Source organism: Podarcis muralis, chromosome 1, assembly GCF_964188315.1.
Source record: "Podarcis muralis chromosome 1, rPodMur119.hap1.1, whole genome shotgun sequence".
NCBI classification, from domain to species: Eukaryota; Metazoa; Chordata; class Lepidosauria; order Squamata; family Lacertidae; genus Podarcis; species Podarcis muralis.
In genome coordinates, this window is record NC_135655.1 from 90,674,176 (window position 1) to 90,692,597 (window position 18,422).

General features: G+C 43.2%; 1 protein-coding gene across 1 annotated transcript in view; it reads left to right on the top strand.

Moving 5' to 3' along the window:
- The window catches only part of SLC49A4 (solute carrier family 49 member 4), a 70,166-nt gene that overhangs the window by 43,191 nt on the left and 8,553 nt on the right, over positions 1-18,422 (top strand). The window contains exon 8 of the mRNA XM_077934922.1: positions 17,240-17,422. Coding sequence (XP_077791048.1) covers positions 17,240-17,422 — 183 coding nt within the window. The remainder of the gene's footprint in view (positions 1-17,239; positions 17,423-18,422) is intronic.

Here is an 18,422-nt window from a genome sequence, read left to right on the forward strand (position 1 = left end):
TGAATTTTACCATGCATGTAAAATGGCAGGGGGTTTGAGGTACAGGGAAATTTGTGGAGTTGAAAGATAATTTTTATACGTTTTGTGAGGATATTTCTGTCAAGTGGATTAATGAAATAAATGAATTTGGCTTGCTTCCTTTGGCTCAGGTGCAGGGTGTCTTTCCTGCAATCCAACAGCATTAATTTGTGATTCTTTTGGATGTAATGTCTATACAAGTGTGGGATAGCTCAGTCTGTAGAGCTTGAAACTCTAAATATCAGGGCCTTGGGTTTGAGCCCCACATTGGGTGGAAGATTCCTGCATTGCAGGGGGTTAGACTAGATGACCCACATGGTCCTTTCCAACTCTACAGTTCTTTGATTCTATGAAAATGGACAGTAGACTGGATGTACTTAGGTCAAGGCCATATTTTAGGGAGTAGAGGATCTTAGAAACCTTCTCATATAGCAAATTTAATTGCAGACCAAATCAGGCTGATATGAGGGTCATGAAGTGTGCACAGCCATAGGCTACAACACAGTTTCCAAGATTCTTGGCTTACAGTGTTTCTTTATTATGCTAGAAGCCACTGGTGCAGTGCAGATACTGTAAACTGCAACTCCCATCATATCTTACCAATGACCATGGTGGCTGGAGCTGATGGGAGATGTAGTTCAAAACATTTAGAGGGCGACATGTTTGCTTACATCCCATGCAAATTATCTAATGCTTTGTGAGAATGCCCATGTGGTTGAACAGATCCTGCCCCCACTCTCAGTTGCATATTTCTTTTTCATAGTGAACATATTGACTACCATTCTTTCCAGTCTTACGGAACTAAGGATGGAATTTGGTGTTGCACTGTTAGAAATCAGCTTGCCAGATGAAACAATCCCCCCTTCCCTGTGGACTGTTCTGGGGGTTCTTGTGACCCCCGGAGCCAATTTCAAGGGGGCAGGGGGGAATTCCCATTGCACAAGCAGAAGCCCTTCCTCGGGGCTTCTGCTGATGGGGTTCATTAGGTGAATTCTGCCAATGATCTTCCTTATTTTTTCATACTAGTTTGGGTACTTTATATTTGTGACCAAAAACTTGAGATCATATGCTAGAATGAAAGATTAACGTTTGGTATGACAAGTAATTTTATCCCCATAGGCAATAAAGTGTCTCATATCTGTGACTGACACAAGTTTGTTGGCCTGTCAGTTACAAGTTGATCCCATCCAAATTCAAGTTTTGTCACATTCACTTAATTTTAGTTAATTGTAAGATTAATCTTTTCAGGCTAGGTATCAGTATGCATAATAAGTTGTCTTCCCATAAAGCTGTGGGGAATGAAAACTAGAGAACCTTTCACAACAAGCAGATGATCTCTTCCTTTGACATAGCAAGCAGCCTTTGTTTCTCTTTCATTCTTCAGGATCCATGTCTAGAGATTATTGCTAATATCAATATAGTATGCCAACACGATAAATCTTCAGGTTCTAAAAGCCTCTTCTTATCTCATTCTTGTACGCCAGTACATGTTTTAGCACTTGGCATGATGTTTTCTAAAGCAGAATCCATTAGTTAGAGGTCAGATTCTTATTTTTAGGTTCAATCATAAAATTGTAGAATCTTAGAGTTGGAAGGGACCCCAAGAGTCATCTAGTCCAACCCCCTGCAATGCAGGAATCTCAGCTAAAGCATCCCTGACAGATGGCCATCCAACCTCTGCTAAAAACCCTCCAAGGAAGGAGAGTCCACCACCTCTCGTGGAAGTCTGTTTCACTGCTGAACAGCTCTTACCGCCAGAAACTTTTTCTGAAAGTTTAGTTGGAATCTCCTTTCTTGCAACTTGAAGCCATTGCAACATTGAAATGGAAACAGCCAGCCTTTTCTTGCTGCATTTACTAGAGACAAAGTTTGCCTATTTCAAACTTAACCACATAGCATTTTAAATACACAAACATAACTTTTTATGTACGTTGAACTTATATCCTTAAGATGAACTTCATGATTTTTTGACTTTTTTATTGTGCAACTGAATATTATATGGATGCAATGCATTCTCTTGATTTATATATTTGTATAGTTTTGTTCTGAAGCTCCTGTCTCACATCCATACTAAATGATATAAGGATGAAAGCAAACCAGCTATTTAAGTGCTAATTTATACGGCTTTGTGTGGTCTCTTTATTCTTGACCATAACTATGCAATATAATGGCGACCTTTGTGCTCTGGAGTAATTGGGGAAAATGGCATGATTTAATTGATTTGGTTGAACTTTTTCTTTTTTCTGTTAATTAAAAGTTCCAGGGTGTGTAGCGTGTAGCTCAGATAAAGTATGGGAGTTCAAGTGCAGGGCAGTGCTTGGTGACACTCAGGCTTTGGGGAAGGAATGTGAGATGGCTGGTTAAGAAGTCAGAGCTGGTTCAGCATTAATGCCAGAGCAGCTTTGCATTGACATTGGAGGTTGCACAGGGCACTGGCAATCTTTTTTAAACGATGAAGAGGGAATGCACTGTGTATAACTAAAGCAGTTTATCCATGTGTCCAAGTATCTAATTTAGCATTCTCCAGTAATACATCACATTTTCAGGGCAATTGTATGTACTCCAATAATTTGATAATGGTACTTGCTGTATGGGGAGAAAGCAAAGTCAGAAGCAGCCAGATCCAAATTAGTTTCTAGGTTATACTTCCAAAGGGCTGCCTATGCATCAGGTTTAGGTAAACAAGAACTTCCAATGGTAAGGCTTGTAAGTCGCTGCAAACCTGCAGCATGGGACTTTCTGTCCCTTTCCTGTATCTCTGAGAAATTCCTTATTGTTCTTATAGTACATCCATCCCTCTCACTGCTCAGAATACGCAAATGTTTGCATGAATATTTCAGCAATGAAACTACAGCTAGAAGTACTATTCTGCCAATGCTACATGTTTTAGAAGGATATAACATCAAACTAAATCTCTCACGTTATCAGGCTGGTTTCTTAAGCTTTTGATTGGAACCACCTGGAGGAGCCTTCTAGTAGAAAAGGTGAGTGGCTTGGAAAGTTCTTACGAAGAGACCTTGAGTTATACTCCTAGTCAAGCATACTAGCTAACCAAATAGATCAACATAAACATTATTTGTAGGATTATGCTGAATGTTCTCTCATTTCAGTTTTGAAGTAAAGCAGTGCTTTCATGATGGGCAAAATATACCTGCCCAGAGAAAAACAACCTTATGTATGTTCACATTATTTTGAACCTCTTAGCAGCGAATGGCAGCAGTTTGTGCCTTTTTTTTCCTTTGTAGGTCTTCTTTCCTTTGTAGAGGGATTTATTTAGGTCTTCTTTTTCCTTAATAGAGCCATTCATATAATGAATGGATAACAATGCTATGTAACCAATGTGTTTTGCTATGTAGCTAATGTGTTACTATTTCTGATAATCCCAAATAGCTAATATTACTAAGCAAAAGCAAATCAAAGTCAATTCGTAGTGCTGCTTCTTTGATTACTCAAATGGTGATTTTAGCTTAGGGATCACACCCTACAGAACAGAACTGCATGATGGTGCTGCTGTGAATCCAGTCATACCTAGCTACATGTTGATGTCTGTGAGGGAACACAAATGTCATCCACAGTGAGAGGATAGCACTTCCAGAATAGCTGAGGAATTCTGTCCACTTTTGAAGCAACCACTGAAACTTTGCCTAATGCATGGAGAAAGTTTTAATACTGGCAAAAATGTTTAACAAAAAATATCCCTACTTAGTGCATAAAGGGGGATTAGATTAGAGAGAGAGAAAAAACTGGCTAAAAGCAACACTACTGAATGAAGGCTACTAGGGTACAATCCAGCCCAAGTAAAGTCTGTTTAGAATCATAGAATCATAGAAGAGTTGGAATAGACCACAAGGGCCATCGAGTCCAACCCCCTGCCAAGCAGGAAACACCATCAGAGCACTCCTGACATATGGTTGTCAAGCCTCTGCTTAAAGACCTCCAAAGAAGGAGACTCCACCACACTCCTTGGCAGCAAATTCCACTGTCGAACAGCTCTTACTGTCAGGAAGTTCTTCCTAATGTTTAGGTGGAATCTTCTTTCTTGTAGTTTGGATCCATTGCTCCGTGTCCGCTTCTCTGGAGCAGCAGAAAACAACCTTTCTCCCTCCTCTATATGACATCCTTTTATATATCTGAACATGGCTATTATATCATATCATGGCTATCATTTCTTGGAAAGAGAAGCTGCTGAATTGCAACTCATTACCAAACTTAAAACCATGGAGAGACCTGGTCTGAACAAAGACATTGGATTCTTATCTCATTATACATGACAAAGCCATTTTTCACCTTCTCACCCCTTGCTTTTTCCTGTAAGACCTATTGCAGTCGTTAAGAGTCGTCAACAGGCTCATCTCAGCTATCTGCCAATCACCCATTCCCACCACCCTTCTGAGTAATACCCCTCCCCACCTTCTCACTATATAGAAGGATCTGGCAACTTCTGTTTCAGTGTATCTGAAGAAGTGTGCATGCACACGAAAGCTCATACCAAGAACTAACTTAGTTGGTCTTTAAGGTGCTACTGGAAGGAATTTTTTTGTTTTGTTTTGACTATGGCAGACCAACACGGCTACCTATCTGTAACATATCACCCCTTAACCTCCTCTTCTCCAGACTAAACATGCCCAGCTCCCTTAGCCGTTCCTCATAAGGCATCGTTTACATCTAATTGATTTTAATGAGGCAGACTTAAGCCTTTGATTACTTCTATTGAAATAAATTAGACTTAGAATTTGTCATATTTGTGCTTTTATTTGTGGCCTTGCAATGTAGTTTGCATTAGCTAGAGTCATCCTCTTAGTTTTTTCAGTGGTTTGGAATTCTAAAGGACATTCCATTGTCCTTGATCTGCTACTGTTAAGCTCATTGGCTCAGCTGTGATAGAGACAGATCTCCTCCTTCAGTTCCGCCATAGTCTTCCTTCCCTTCGTCTATGGGAGAAACGGTAACAAATTCTGCACCCCGAGGCAGCTTCAGTCAGCTAGCCATTGGCAGAGAGCTGACAGGCCCTGCAATTTGCAGCAGTAGCTGTGCCACCAGAGGCCATGTGAAGTGGCTCATAGTCATGAATCATCCCTTCCCTACAGCAGTAACAGCCAAGCTGAAACTGTGCTGAATTCTACAGGTGAACTCTTTGGCTTTACTGGTGCCATTCTCTGCTGGACTGCTTGCCTCAGAAGGTCTGCTCCTCCTTTCAAACTTTTTAAAGAGTTAGATCATGCACAGAGAACCCTTATAATCCACTGTCACTTTTAGACTGTCCAAGTAAAATACACTAGTAAGACATATGGCAGGAGACAGTGTGTTCAGAATAGCAGTGATTTGAAGCCACAGGAGGGGAGAGTGCTCTTGTAGCTCTTGAAAACCAGTGGTTTTCAAGCAATGTGCTCTGGCATCCTGGGGTACCTTGAATGATGGTCAGGGGTGTCTCAGGCGACACTGGCCTCTGTCCCCCTTCCCTTCCTCTTCTGATGCCCTCTTGCGTCTCTGCCTCCCAAAGGCTTGCACAGCTGTTTATTGCAGCAGCCCTGGCTATAAACTCCAGAAATAAACGGTGCCTCTGGGAGGCACCTTTTTTTGGGATGGGGGGGGCATCCCAGAGTCCTGCAGCAGTAGCTGCCCAGAGGGCTCTCAAGGAGAGGCAAGAGGAGGCTGAGAGAAGACTCCACAAGGGAGGGTGTTTGAAAAAGAGTGAGAGAGGCTGCCAGCTCTGCAGGCAAGGGGTGACATAACTGGGCTCCTGAGCCCCACAGGAGTGCCGCAAAAAGAATGCAGTTGGTCAAGGAAGCCGTGGACTCAAAAAGGTTGAAAACCTCTCCCTCAGTCAGTTGAACCTGTTAAGTAAATACCATCAAACCCACAACGAGAATACGACCACACTGGCAGAGCCCTCACTCGATAAAATACTATGTTGTGGGCATATTTATTTCTTTTCAGGGAACATATGAATACTTTATGGCGATATTAACACACGTTCCATTCTTAAATTGCGTATATGTTCATACATGTCAGTAGATTATCTTTAGCTCTGAGAAAGCCTTGCCTGGTTGTTGAATCATTTTCTAACATGCAGACTTAGGCACCTGCATACATTAAAAGCTGTATTCTTCTGTTAAGTTTGCTACCCAAATTATACAGTTGCATGTTCACCTGCAATCTGTGCCCTTGTAACTAGAAAAAAAACCATATGTGAGCTTGTGTGCTAATTTTCTATATGAAGAAGTAGCACCTTGTGGTATTTCTCTTGCTTAGGAAAAGCATTACGTATTTAACTATGCCGTCAATGTAGCTTGAAGCCCAGAATGACCATAGCCCATGCTTTGATCCCTCTTGCTGTAGGCACTTTAAGATTGGAGAGTCTTGGGTATTTCTTCCTGGGGAAGGAAAATGCCACAATATATGTCTAAACCAGCTTTGTTTCCCTTATTGCCTATACCAAAGTGAGCAAGAGAGTTTTGTGTTTGTATCTTGGTTATAGTTTATTACAACCAAGCTAGTTTATCATTGCTATTCCACATTTCTGTTTAATAATAATTGATAATAGTAAATCAAAGCAGCTTACACTTACATTAAATTTATCAACATAAAAACAAATATAAGAAGACATGCCCATTAAAACAGTACAGTGACAATAATAAAAGATCACTTTTAAAGGGTTTGATCCAAGCACACCCTTTTATTCATGGAATCAAGGAGGGAGTGTCAGTAACGTCACATTCTATGCTGTTCTGGAGGGTCCCTCAAATACGTGTTCAGGGGTGCACTAGGTTGAAAGAGGACTTAGTGAAAATTGTCACCCCTACACTACCATTTGTGGGTGCCAGGAGACCCTTTCCCCAAGTGGAATTCCACTCCAACCTTATGAAGTGAAGTTAGTTTAAAAATATAACCCAAAATAGCATGTATGTCTTTCTGCACCTCCTTAAAAAATGTACATTCCTTTTTTAGTAAGTGTGATATCTCTTTGATTAGGTTACTTAGGAAACCAGTTCACCTGAAGGAGATGGGACCTCTCAAGCTGCTGTTAATGACTTGGTCATTTGCTGTGTTTTGTTTTGCTTTGAGGCAGAGTTCCAAAGAGTGTTTTGTTTGAAGTATACGGTAATTTCACTATGATTTTTGTGGAGAATAGAAAGTAAACCAGATTTATTCTTTAACTGCAAGCCACGTCCATGACTTTTTCATGTGAATAAGAACTTGATCGATATGCACTGGAATAAGAATATTTCTAGTGAACTGCATTAAATTGATGAACATACCCTATGGGGAAATGCTTTTTTGTTTCTGTGTAATTCCATTACTTAATTATGGGAAAGCCTGCTATGTTAAAATTACACCGCTCAGGTTTCATGAGAGACTGTTAACACTTGGCTACTTCCCTGCCAGCTTGCATAATAATTAGCTTCACGCAGAGTAAAATAGTGGGACTTCAAATGAAGTAAATATTGCTGGGCACGAGCAGGATCTGATATCACATTTTATAGGGTCAGTTAGAGGAAAACAGATTGCTAGTTCTGTCTGTTAGAAATCACCGGGATGAGTTCACAACAAATACTCTTATTCTTTACACTGTGCTCAACTTCCCAGTAACAATTGACCATCCTACATCCACTGTTGTGCAGCAAACTGAAGCAATGTGATTTGTCTTGTCTTTAGTTCAGTATGGTTTTAAATACCGTTACTCAGGAGCCACCCCGTTCCCAAGTTTGCCTTGTGAAAATACATCTAATGGGATGGGGTGCATACTAAATTGAGATGAATGAGGCAAACTGGCATGGACATACAGGATGAAATCTTTGTCAGAGAGCAAGATTTTTAATTATTTGATGGGCAGTATTGTTCTGTTGAACTGCTGAGTCTTCCACAATCTGCTGCGTCTGTTGGCTATGTTCAGATGACACAGTTAACTTGTTTACTGGGATCGGAACAAGCCTTAGGCTTTGGCTCTGTGGCCTACCAAGCCCTAAACCTGCTGTTAATCTTTACTATGGTTTGTTGAAATAAGCCAGCATTAAACTAATTATTTCAAGTTAGCTTGTTTCATACAAACCGTAGTAACCCTTGGTTTATTGCGTTTGGACTAAAAGGCAAGGTGAATCAAAAGTTTACAAGTGAAAATAACTTGGTTTTGTAAACAGCAGGACTCTGTACTCTGGTGCAGATGTAACACTGGCTATTACCAAACCATGCTTTGCATATTGGGAGCCAGCCTTGGGTTTCCCCTTGGTTTCCTTAACCTTGGTTGACCATTACTTCTGCACTAGTGCTAACCAGGGTTCACATGTGATGCTATTCTGTATGTAAGGCAAACAGAAGAATGGATGGAATACCTAAATGCAGTGGGGTTGTTTTTTTCTAAAAAAATGTTTAGGGGAAAACTCTCATTTTCCTACTCATATTAAAATATTCCTCCTCAATGAGGCCAAACTTAGATTCACAAAATGTTATGCGGTATGTGTACCCCTGCATACCCCCAGAAAAAGCACTGCCTAAATGCCTAAATTATTTTCTTAGAAAACCCTCCCTCCCTTCCTATTTGTGTTTTTAAACATAGTTCCACATATTCTGGTGCAAATAAAGGTGTCCCTCCACCCATCCACACACTTTCCCTTTGCTTCTGGCTCTGAAATCCTATCAGATGCCACACTACAAAATAAAAAATCTAAACCATGATTACTTTTTATTTAAGAGGGATTAGAGGACACTTGCATTGCAAAACTGTGTTGCTGGCACCAATACAAAACAAAACACAACCTACCTTGTGCAACAGATTTACTAAGTTACAAGTCTCAGTGAGGACTTTTTGTTAAATCTTTGGGAGTTGTGGCAAGGGATTGGCTCATTCTGCTTCAGCAAGAAGAGCTCATTGGCTTCATGACATTACATTTTGTTTCAACTCTCCCTGAACCATGTTGAACTTCACTTGGAACGTTCCTCTGCTTTTTTTTTTATCCTGAAGCTGTAATCAAAGAACATACAAGGAATGAAAAAAGCTTATGAGTGCCTTAATTCAACAACCTAGGCATGTTACAAAAAGAAACAACCCACAAAGCCACAATCCTCTGTAAAGGCTAACCTAATCAGCCCTATTCCAAATCTATGCCATTTATCTCTAGAAGTTTCTCCCTCCCTCCCCCAACCCGGTTTTGTCTCTAGGCATACCCTTTTCTACGATGAAATATGCACCTCTGCCCTGGGAAAGAATCGTATCACACAGATGATCTGATGAATAGCTATTTGTGCCTTATATTTAAGCCCTTGCTATCCCTTCTTCATGACTCTTCATATATTAACAAGTGGGCATCTTTTTCAGCACTTCCAGAAAAGAGATACAGAAGACAATATTTTCTAGCAAGAGGGAATGATTTAAATCAAGATGGTTTAAAATCAATGATTTGAATGAGCAAGAAAAAGGAGGTTGATTTAAGTCAAGTTTTCTTTTGATACTACTTCACATATTTCCTAAAAGATTGTGCAAACTACTAAACTCTGTTAATTTACAGAATATTGTTTACCCTGTTCAACCAAGCCTTGCATCTCTTAGTCTCGGTATACATTTTACATGCTTTCTTTTTCCCTGTAAAGGGAATGTCTCTAAAATGTTCTCATATAGGATCTTTCTTATGACAAACACCCATGACAATTTGCAAAGTTAGCAGCAGAATCCTATTTGCCCATGAGGGCTTTAACTATAAGTGAGTATAGGACTGCAGCACAAGTATGGGGAATAATAGGGACCAGAGCACTGCACATGTTTGTCTTCCAGTCTTCTTTCCGGTTGCTCCTTTCTGCTTCTCTTGGTCCACATTTAACAAAAATGAGGTATCCATGACTGATAGGTCAAAGCAGGGGTGATTATTACTAGGCAGACGAGAGCTGTGGATTTTCATCAGATTAAGATGAAATGCCTATATCTGAGTAATGATAAGATAGGTTCTTCATTGAGACAGAAAAATCTATCTGGATATATCTGATGGAAAGGGTTGTATCAGTACATATAAATGAACTGTAGGTCTAATACAGCCTTGTGACTATACCCCACCCCCAAGTTACTACAAGCCTGTTAAAAGAAAAGAAAAAGCACTAACCTGCTAGGTGCTGACCAAAGAGGGATGGAGAGTGGCCTTTCTGCGCTGGGTGCAGAGGAGAGACAAGGTGCTCCATCCTTCCTCCAACAGCCCACTCCTTTCTGTGCATGGAATCCTGGTTGTCAGTGACTACAAAGCTACTACCAAGGTTGGCTAATGTGCTTATATCCAAATTAATTTACATTTGATCTCTTTATTATATAAGAGAAACTTAGCAAACCTTGTCAGAAGAATCCCTGTGTAGGAGCTTCCACTTGTGCAGTGGGGCTTTCCCCCCACTCTCCTCCCTGTGCCCCTGAAATTAGCTGGTGGCGGGGAGTTGGGAGGATCCCCAGAATAGGGTTGGTGGGTGGGTTGTGGTTTCTTCTGCTTGTGCAGAGAGAATGTTCATCATAGCGCAAAATTGAATTCAACCCTCCGTGTTTACAATTCTTAAAAACATCAAAATCCAATTAATTTTCTTTTAAAAATCTTAAATCTGATTTTTAGTCCACATAACATGCTTATATTTGAGAGGAAGCCAATAGAGACATCAAAGGTGTTGAATGCTGCTGCATCGTGAGTGTTTGGAGTGTAAGGCCTCTCCCTCCTCAGGCCAATTCCATCTGGCCTAGGGGGCGGGGCCCAGGCTCACCTTCGCCACGGCTTTAAGAGGCCTCATTGAGGCCAGGGACATTGCTGCTGCTGCATCGTGAGTGTTTGGAGTGTAAGGCCTCTCCCTCCTCAGGCCAATTCCATCTGGCCTAGGGGGCGGGGCCCAGGCTCACCTTCACCACGGCTTTAAGAGGCCTCATCGAGGCCAGGGACATCGCTGCTGCTGCATCCATAAAAGACTTAGGGGCCCGGGACACTGCTGCTGCCGCTCTGCCGGTGAGTCTTGGGGAGGACCGCTCCCCCTGCAAGCCCATTCTCCATCTTGGGCCTGGGGGCGGGCCCCAGACTCCACCTCAGGAGGCCTCGGAACATTGCTGCTGCCGCTTTGCCGTGCGTTTGTGGGGAGGGCTCCTCCCCCTGCAGGCCCACTCTCCATCAGGCCAGGGGGCGGGGCCCACGCTCACCACTGCCACAGCTTTTGAGGACACTAGGGCTGCTGCAGCGGTTGTTTGAAGTGTTTTTACATGTTTTAAACTGTTTTTATTTTTTGATTTGTTGTACCACCATAAGCGGTGGTTTTTATCTATGTATTTTTATTTTGTTTTGGTTTATTTTGGGTTGGGGCGGGGTGATTGTGGAGTGGGGTGGGGATTGGTTTGTTTCCGTGTAATTGTTTTTGTTTGTTTGCTTTTATATTCTGTAAATGGAGGCGAATATGAGGCTTGGGATTCCTACTGTGGAGGGGCGAGGGAGGTATGGCGGTGGGGGCAGATGTCATAGGCGAAGGGGATCGAGATATGGATATGCTCGTACCCCTTCCAATCTGCGCCCCATCCCGAGAGACGAGGGTAGGGTGAGCAAAGATTACTCACCTCCGTCACTGGTGTTGTGCAGTGCCAGGTCTATAGGCAACAAAACCGCCACCCTGCGAGATTTCTTCATCTCGCAGGGGGTCGACCTGGCTTGTGTGACGGAGACCTGGGTGCGCGAAGGGGATACTGTTACTTTACGAGAGATGGCGCCCCCGGGTTTCTCCGTCCTCCACCAGTCGCGGACTGTGGGCCGGGGGGGAGGGGTGGCATTATTAATCCGGGAAGATTGTTCTTTCAGGGCTCTACCATCGCCATCGATCCCCGGCATTGAATGTGTTGGCCTAGTATGGGGCTCCGAGGTGAGCTTGGCTGTCTGGCTGGTGTACCGGCCACCTAGCGCACCAGCAGCCACCCTGTCAGGCCTGCTGGAGGCGGTGGCCGGCTGGGCCTTGGAGTTCCCTAACCTATTGGTATTGGGGGACTTCAACATCCATGCTGATGCCACTCCCTCCTCACAGGCTCTGGACCTGGTGTCTTCCATGGCGACACTAGGGCTCTCCCAGTTTGTTTCGGGCCCCACACATCAAGCAGGCCACACGCTGGATTTGATCTTTGGCGCTGGTATAGATGTGATCATGTGTCCTTCGATGAAGGTGCCATGGTCTGATCACTACGCTCTGAAAGCCAGGATTGACGTTCCACCCCCACCCTGCTTAGGTGGCGAGCCGATTTGGGCTCGCCCGCAGAGGCTGATGGACCCTGATAGATTCCGTCAAGCCTTGCGGGACCTTTCTCCCCCTGGCGACTCATTGACTGAGCTTGTTGAGGGCTGGAATACCCATCTCCTGGCAGCCATCAATGAGATCGCACCTAAGCGCCCTCTGCGACCCCGCAGAAACCGGGCTCCCTGGTTTACCGAGGAGCTCCGGAAAATGAAGCGGGACCTCAGACGGCTAGAGCGAGTATGGCGGCGTGCCCATGACGGAGCTTCAAGAACATCTTATAGGGTTTTTATGAAAACCTACGAGATGGCTGTGAAGGCCGCTAAGAAGTCCTACTTCTCGGCCTCCATTGCATCCGCTAGCTCTCGCCCGGCACAATTATTTAGTATAATTCGGTCTTTAACGTCCCTCGAAGGACAGCCAAATTTAAATAACAATTTGACACACAGCTGTGAGGCATTTGCGAGCTTTTTTGCGGAGAAGGTCTTGTTGCTCCGCCATGACCTCCCTGCCAATTTGGATACAATAAAGGAACTGGAGGCCCCTCGACTGTCCTCGGGTCCAGTATTGGACCACTTCGACCGGATATCCCCAGCCGATGTGGACAGACTCCTCCGAGCTGGAAAGCCCACCACCTGTCCTCTTGACCCGTGCCCGTCTTGGCTGATTAGAGCGTGTCCAGACGAGGTGCGGGCTCTCCTGGGGGATATCATCAATTTGTCCCTTGGCACGGGGACATTCCCAGGGGAACTGAAGGAGGCAGTGGTGCGCCCGCTCTTAAAGAAAACATCATTAGATCCTTTAGATCTATCCAATTACCGCCCGGTTTCGAATCTTCCGTTCCTGGGTAAGGTGATTGAGAGAGCGGTTGCTGAACAGCTTGGTGGGTTTCTGGATGAAACATCGGCTCTGGATCCATTCCAGTCCGGCTTCCGCGTAGGTCATGGGACCGAGACGGCTCTGGTTGCCCTAACAGATGATCTTCGTAGACAGCTGGATCGAGGCGGGTCGGGGCTGCTGATTCTTCTAGACTTGTCAGCAGCTTTTGACATGGTCGATCACGAACTTCTGGACCACCGCCTTGCCGACGTGGGGATCCAGGGCACAGTCCTTCAATGGCTGCGCTCGTTTCTCTCTGGTCGGGGACAGAGGGTGGCGCTTGGGGGGGAATTGTCATCGCGCCACTCCTTGGTGTGTGGAGTGCCTCAGGGTGCGATTCTCTCCCCGATGCTTTTTAACATCTTTATGCGCCCCCTCGCCCAGCTTGTCCGGAGTTTTGGGCTGGGCTGCCATCAGTATGCTGATGACACCCAACTCTATCTGCTGATGGATGGCCATCCTGACTCGGCCCCAGACACACTGATCAGATGCTTGGAAGCTGTGGCTGGATGGTTACGTGGGAGCCTGTTGAAGTTAAATCCTTCGAAGACAGAGGTCCTCTGGCTGGGACGGGATGATATGGGAATGAGGGGGCAACTCCCATCCCCTGTGGGGGTGCAATTAGTGCCAGCACCGTCCGTTAAGAGTTTGGGTGTAATCTTCGATACCTCCCTCTCCATGGAGGCGCAGATTGCAGCTATTACAAAGGTGGCATTTTTTCATCTCCGCCAAGCTAAGCAGTTGGCTCCTTACCTCTCTCGCCCTGACCTAGCTACTGTGATCCACGCGACGGTCACCTCCAGACTGGATTATTGTAACTCGCTCTACGTGGGGCTGCCCTTGAGACTGACCCAAAAACTCCAGCAGGTGCAGAATGCCGCAGCGAGACTCCTTACGGGGTCTTCGCTTAGAGATCACATTCATCCGGTGCTATACCAGTTGCACTGGCTCCCGGTGGAGTACAGGATCAGGTTTAAGGTGCTGGTTTTAACCTTCAAAGCCCTATACGGCCTAGGGCCCTCGTACCTACGGGACCGCCTCTCCTGGTATGCCCCACAGAGGAACTTACGGTCTTCAAACAAAAACACCTTGAAGGTCCCAGGCCACAGAGAGGTTAGGCTGGCCTCAACTAGAGCCAGGGCCTTTTCGGCTGCGGCTCCAACCTGGTGGAATGCTCTGCCACAAGAGACAAGGGCCCTGCAGGACTTGACATCTTTCCGTAGGGCCTGCAAGACAGAGTTGTTCCGCCAGGCATTTGGTTAGGGCGCAGCCTGACTCCCTCCTTTGGCAACCTTTACAAAACTTTATGGCTGCCAACAATCTTGATTTTAATTAATTTTTATAATGTTTTTATAATGTCTCACTATTTGGTGTTGTTAGCTGCCCTGAGCCCGGCTTCGGCTGGGGAGGGCGGGATATAAATAAAATTTATTATTATTATTATTATTATTATTATTATTATTATTATTATTATTATATGGGATTAATCTCAGTACCAGGTCATATGTCTATCCCCAAGATAGTAACGTCAGCACGTGGGCCTGTGTGGCTGTAGCATTTCTCCCTGAAAGGAATTAAACTGGGCTGTAGTGTTGTGCTCCTCTCCCTTAGGAAGTCAGGTGGCCCTCTGCCTTCACCATAATGAGAGAAGTATAACTATTACATTTGAACTGCCCGGTGGTGACTTGGCTGCTTCATTTCTTTATGTCAAGGGACTTTGTCTGAATTTGCCATAGTGTGAAAATCTCCAAAGTTGCCATATCAGAGAGAAATTATTTCTGAAGTGTTGTTTTTTCCCCCTGTCACTTGAGAGCAGTTTCAGATAAAAGGTTTTAGAACAAGGAGGTCAAGTGTGTGACAGCCTGTTTTCCTCTGCCCTAGAAATATATTTATGAACTCGCACTCAAGTCCCCCCCACTCCGCAAAACCCATTTTTGGTTTTATTTTAGCTGAAAGAACTTCCTCATCCTCTGGTGCCCTTGAGAGCACATTGAGATAGGCATACAGTATTTGTTTGTTTCTGAGAGCAGAACATATGTTAGAAGCTGGAGGAGATTGCTTTCCATTTCCCTCTCTCACTGCAACAGTCATCCACATGCCAGGGACACAAGAAGGTTTTGTTCTAACCCAGTGTGAACTTGCACCATGAAGAAAGCGGCTGGAGATTCTTTCTAGCTTTCAAGTGCCATGGGTTGAGGTGATCTTCAGCACAATGCATTTACCTGCTTACCTCATAAGCTAGATGCTCTTCTCTACTTAATGCCACAACCCACCACATAGTGAAGCTTGATTAATTCCTTTGATCCCTGGGGGTGCTCAGTTCTGTCCTGGATTGTGCCTCTTCTGAGTCCTCTTCCACTGTACTCCAGCAGTCACTTTCCAGATGCAAGCAAACTGCGGAAAGTTAGCTTCCTAAATAGTATTTTCTGCAGCCACAAATTTCCCATTTGGTTAGTTTGGGATTCTGCTTTAAAAGATCTGGACTGCTCTTCTATTTAAGTCAAGCCAGAGGGAATGTAGCATTCTATAGCATTGGCTGTACTGGATACAAAGACCTGTGAACGTGGTAAATCCTTAGAGTTTGGTTTTCCTGTAATGTGGAAGCCTGAATTAATTCTGGCCTTCATAGTTAACAGCAAGAGAGGTTAATTCACAGTTCATTCCCAATTTAGCACAGTAATTAGCTGTTTGTAGAACACTATTTGTGTTTGTTTTGGAGTTAAATACACATATATGTAAGCCACACTTTTAAAAATCTGCTGCACCTTTATAGAGTGAAATTTAAACTTCCTGACTTAATTCACTAAAACATAATGCAAACATTTGTTTTTTAATTGGTCAATTTTAAAGCAGACAGATGCTTCGAAAGGAACGATGTAATGAAATTATATCCATTTAACAAAAGCTACTGGTTATTATTTGTTTTCCAATTAAGTGTCAGTTAAGAAGCAATTTCTGTAGGTGGGAACAAGAGGTATAGGCATTGTTTCTAACATTATATAAAGCCTAGAGCTGTAGCTGAAAAAATTCGTCCAGGATCCAGTGGGGCATTTAATCACAGCTCCATCTGCAACCAAGCACTTTGAATGGATACTAGCTTTTTGTTAAATGTTAACCCTCATTTAACCCTCTTTAATGTTCTTCTTTAACCTGGCCTTTGGGTGATTGACATCCGGTGCCCTTTTAAAATGTGATGAGGGTGTTATTGGATTGTTCTTGTTTTTATTATGTATTATGTATGTGTTTTTATATTGTGATTTTATCTTGTGAACTGCCCTTAGACCTGTGGGTATAGGGCAGTATACAAATCTAATAATAATAATAATAATAATAATAATAATAATAATAATAATAATAAATATATAATATATCATCATCAATATGATGCACTTGCTCAGTTAAAATTATGAGTACTTCACTCTTGCAACTAAGCATATGATGGCACACATTTTATGATAAAAAGAGGGGGGAAATTAAAGCAAGCTTTTGATCAGGTACTAAAGTCCAGTTCAAACACACTCAGCCTTCTGCATGCAATTGAAGCCCCCTCTGTGGACACGTTCATGTGAACAATGTAATATGTGACCTGGGCCATTATCAGATACACCTGTAATCTCCTGAAGAAGATTGCCAATAGTGACACATTTTTTTTTTGCTGCCATAGTCACAAGAATTGCCTTTGGTAGCTGTGCATGAGGGCACAAAGTGGACCTCTGGTGGCATAATACATTTTAAAATAATTTAATATTGAGATGACCTAAATAAGAATTCTCATTAACACATCGCTAGAAACAGACTGGATACATCGCCTAATTAAGGTGCTGAACTGGTGGAAATACAATCATAGTTCTAGTATTTAAGTGCACTAATAAGAGTTGTGGCATAAAATGTCTTCAAAATAGGTTGTACTTTAAATTTTTTTGCATTTCTGTTATTTCCTGCCACTGGGTTTCCTTTTATTAATGCTGTTTTTATATTGTTTTAAATGCCATGTTGGGTTGTTGTTGTTTTGTATATATTATGGTGTTAATTTTTATGGTAAGCACCTGAGAGAACTTTTTGTTGCTGGGCAGTGTATAAATAAAATAGGTAAATAATCAAATGTGCTTTTAAAAATCTCTTGCAGCCACCTTGTATACTTCTGGCATCTTGTTTGGCGTCTTCTTGAACAGCAGCGTACCTATTTTCTTTGAACTTTTTGTGGAAACTGTCTACCCTGTTCCAGAAGGGATTACTTGCGGCGTGACCACTTTCCTAAGCAACATGTTCATGGGAGTTCTTTTATTTTTTCTTACTTTCTACAATAAAGGTAAGGAGTATTTAGATGCTTGTGGTGTATCAATTTGTTAGCACAACGTATTTCAGCTGGGAGATTTATTTTTGGCTTCACCAGGAAGAGGAGCTTCATGGAGATTCTTCTGTTAACACTAATGATGTGTATAAATCCCTTAGCATTTGTAGAAGAATAGGCCTCCCTATGTGTTCGTCTTTATAAGTCTGCCAGTCAAAGATTGAAATCTTCACATAGAATTGTTCCTTTGAAGGCAGGGCAGTGGGATGCCTTTGAGATAAATACTGTGGTGGCTTTAAAAGAAAAAAAAAAGGATGACAAAGAACCACATAATGTTATGACCATTAATAACATACGTAGCTAGGCAGGCTAAAACAGCGATAAAACTAATCCAATCTCATGCTTCAGGGTCTAATCTGGTTGTTTCGGGGGGTAAGAAGAAGCATGTGGTTTCTTTTTCGTCTTCCAGACCTGGTCTTTTGACCACACTCACAATTTACAGATTGGCAAAAGAGGGGGTATCTCCCCACTTTCCTGTTTTCAGACAAGTTTCGGAAGATCGTAAACTGAGGAGGGGAGAGTTGTGGGTTATGTGTCGCTACAGTGCAGGTGAAGGGAAACTCCTTCAGTTCAAGGTCCCTCCATTTTTGACAGATGGGCAGGGCCACCCACATTTCGATCACCAGGCATCATACACCATAATTCTGGTTTCAAGCCAGCGGCAAGCACAATCTAGTCCCGCAACACTAAAAACAGTTGATGGTCACGTGGGCCTGGTTTGTTCAAAATGGCCTGATGGATACCTTCCCAGCGCAATGCTATAGAGATAAAGGGTTGGCTCAACCTGAAGCCTCTGAGCTTTGCCCCTGTAGAGCACAAAGGGTGTGGTACCATCTGAAGAATGGTTTCCTTCTGAAACGTACCCTCTCATACAACAGAGAAAAAGGTCTTTAGCCTAACGTACATCTTCTTGTACATCTCCCATACTTAAGTTGTATGTGTTTGCAGATGTTTGTTG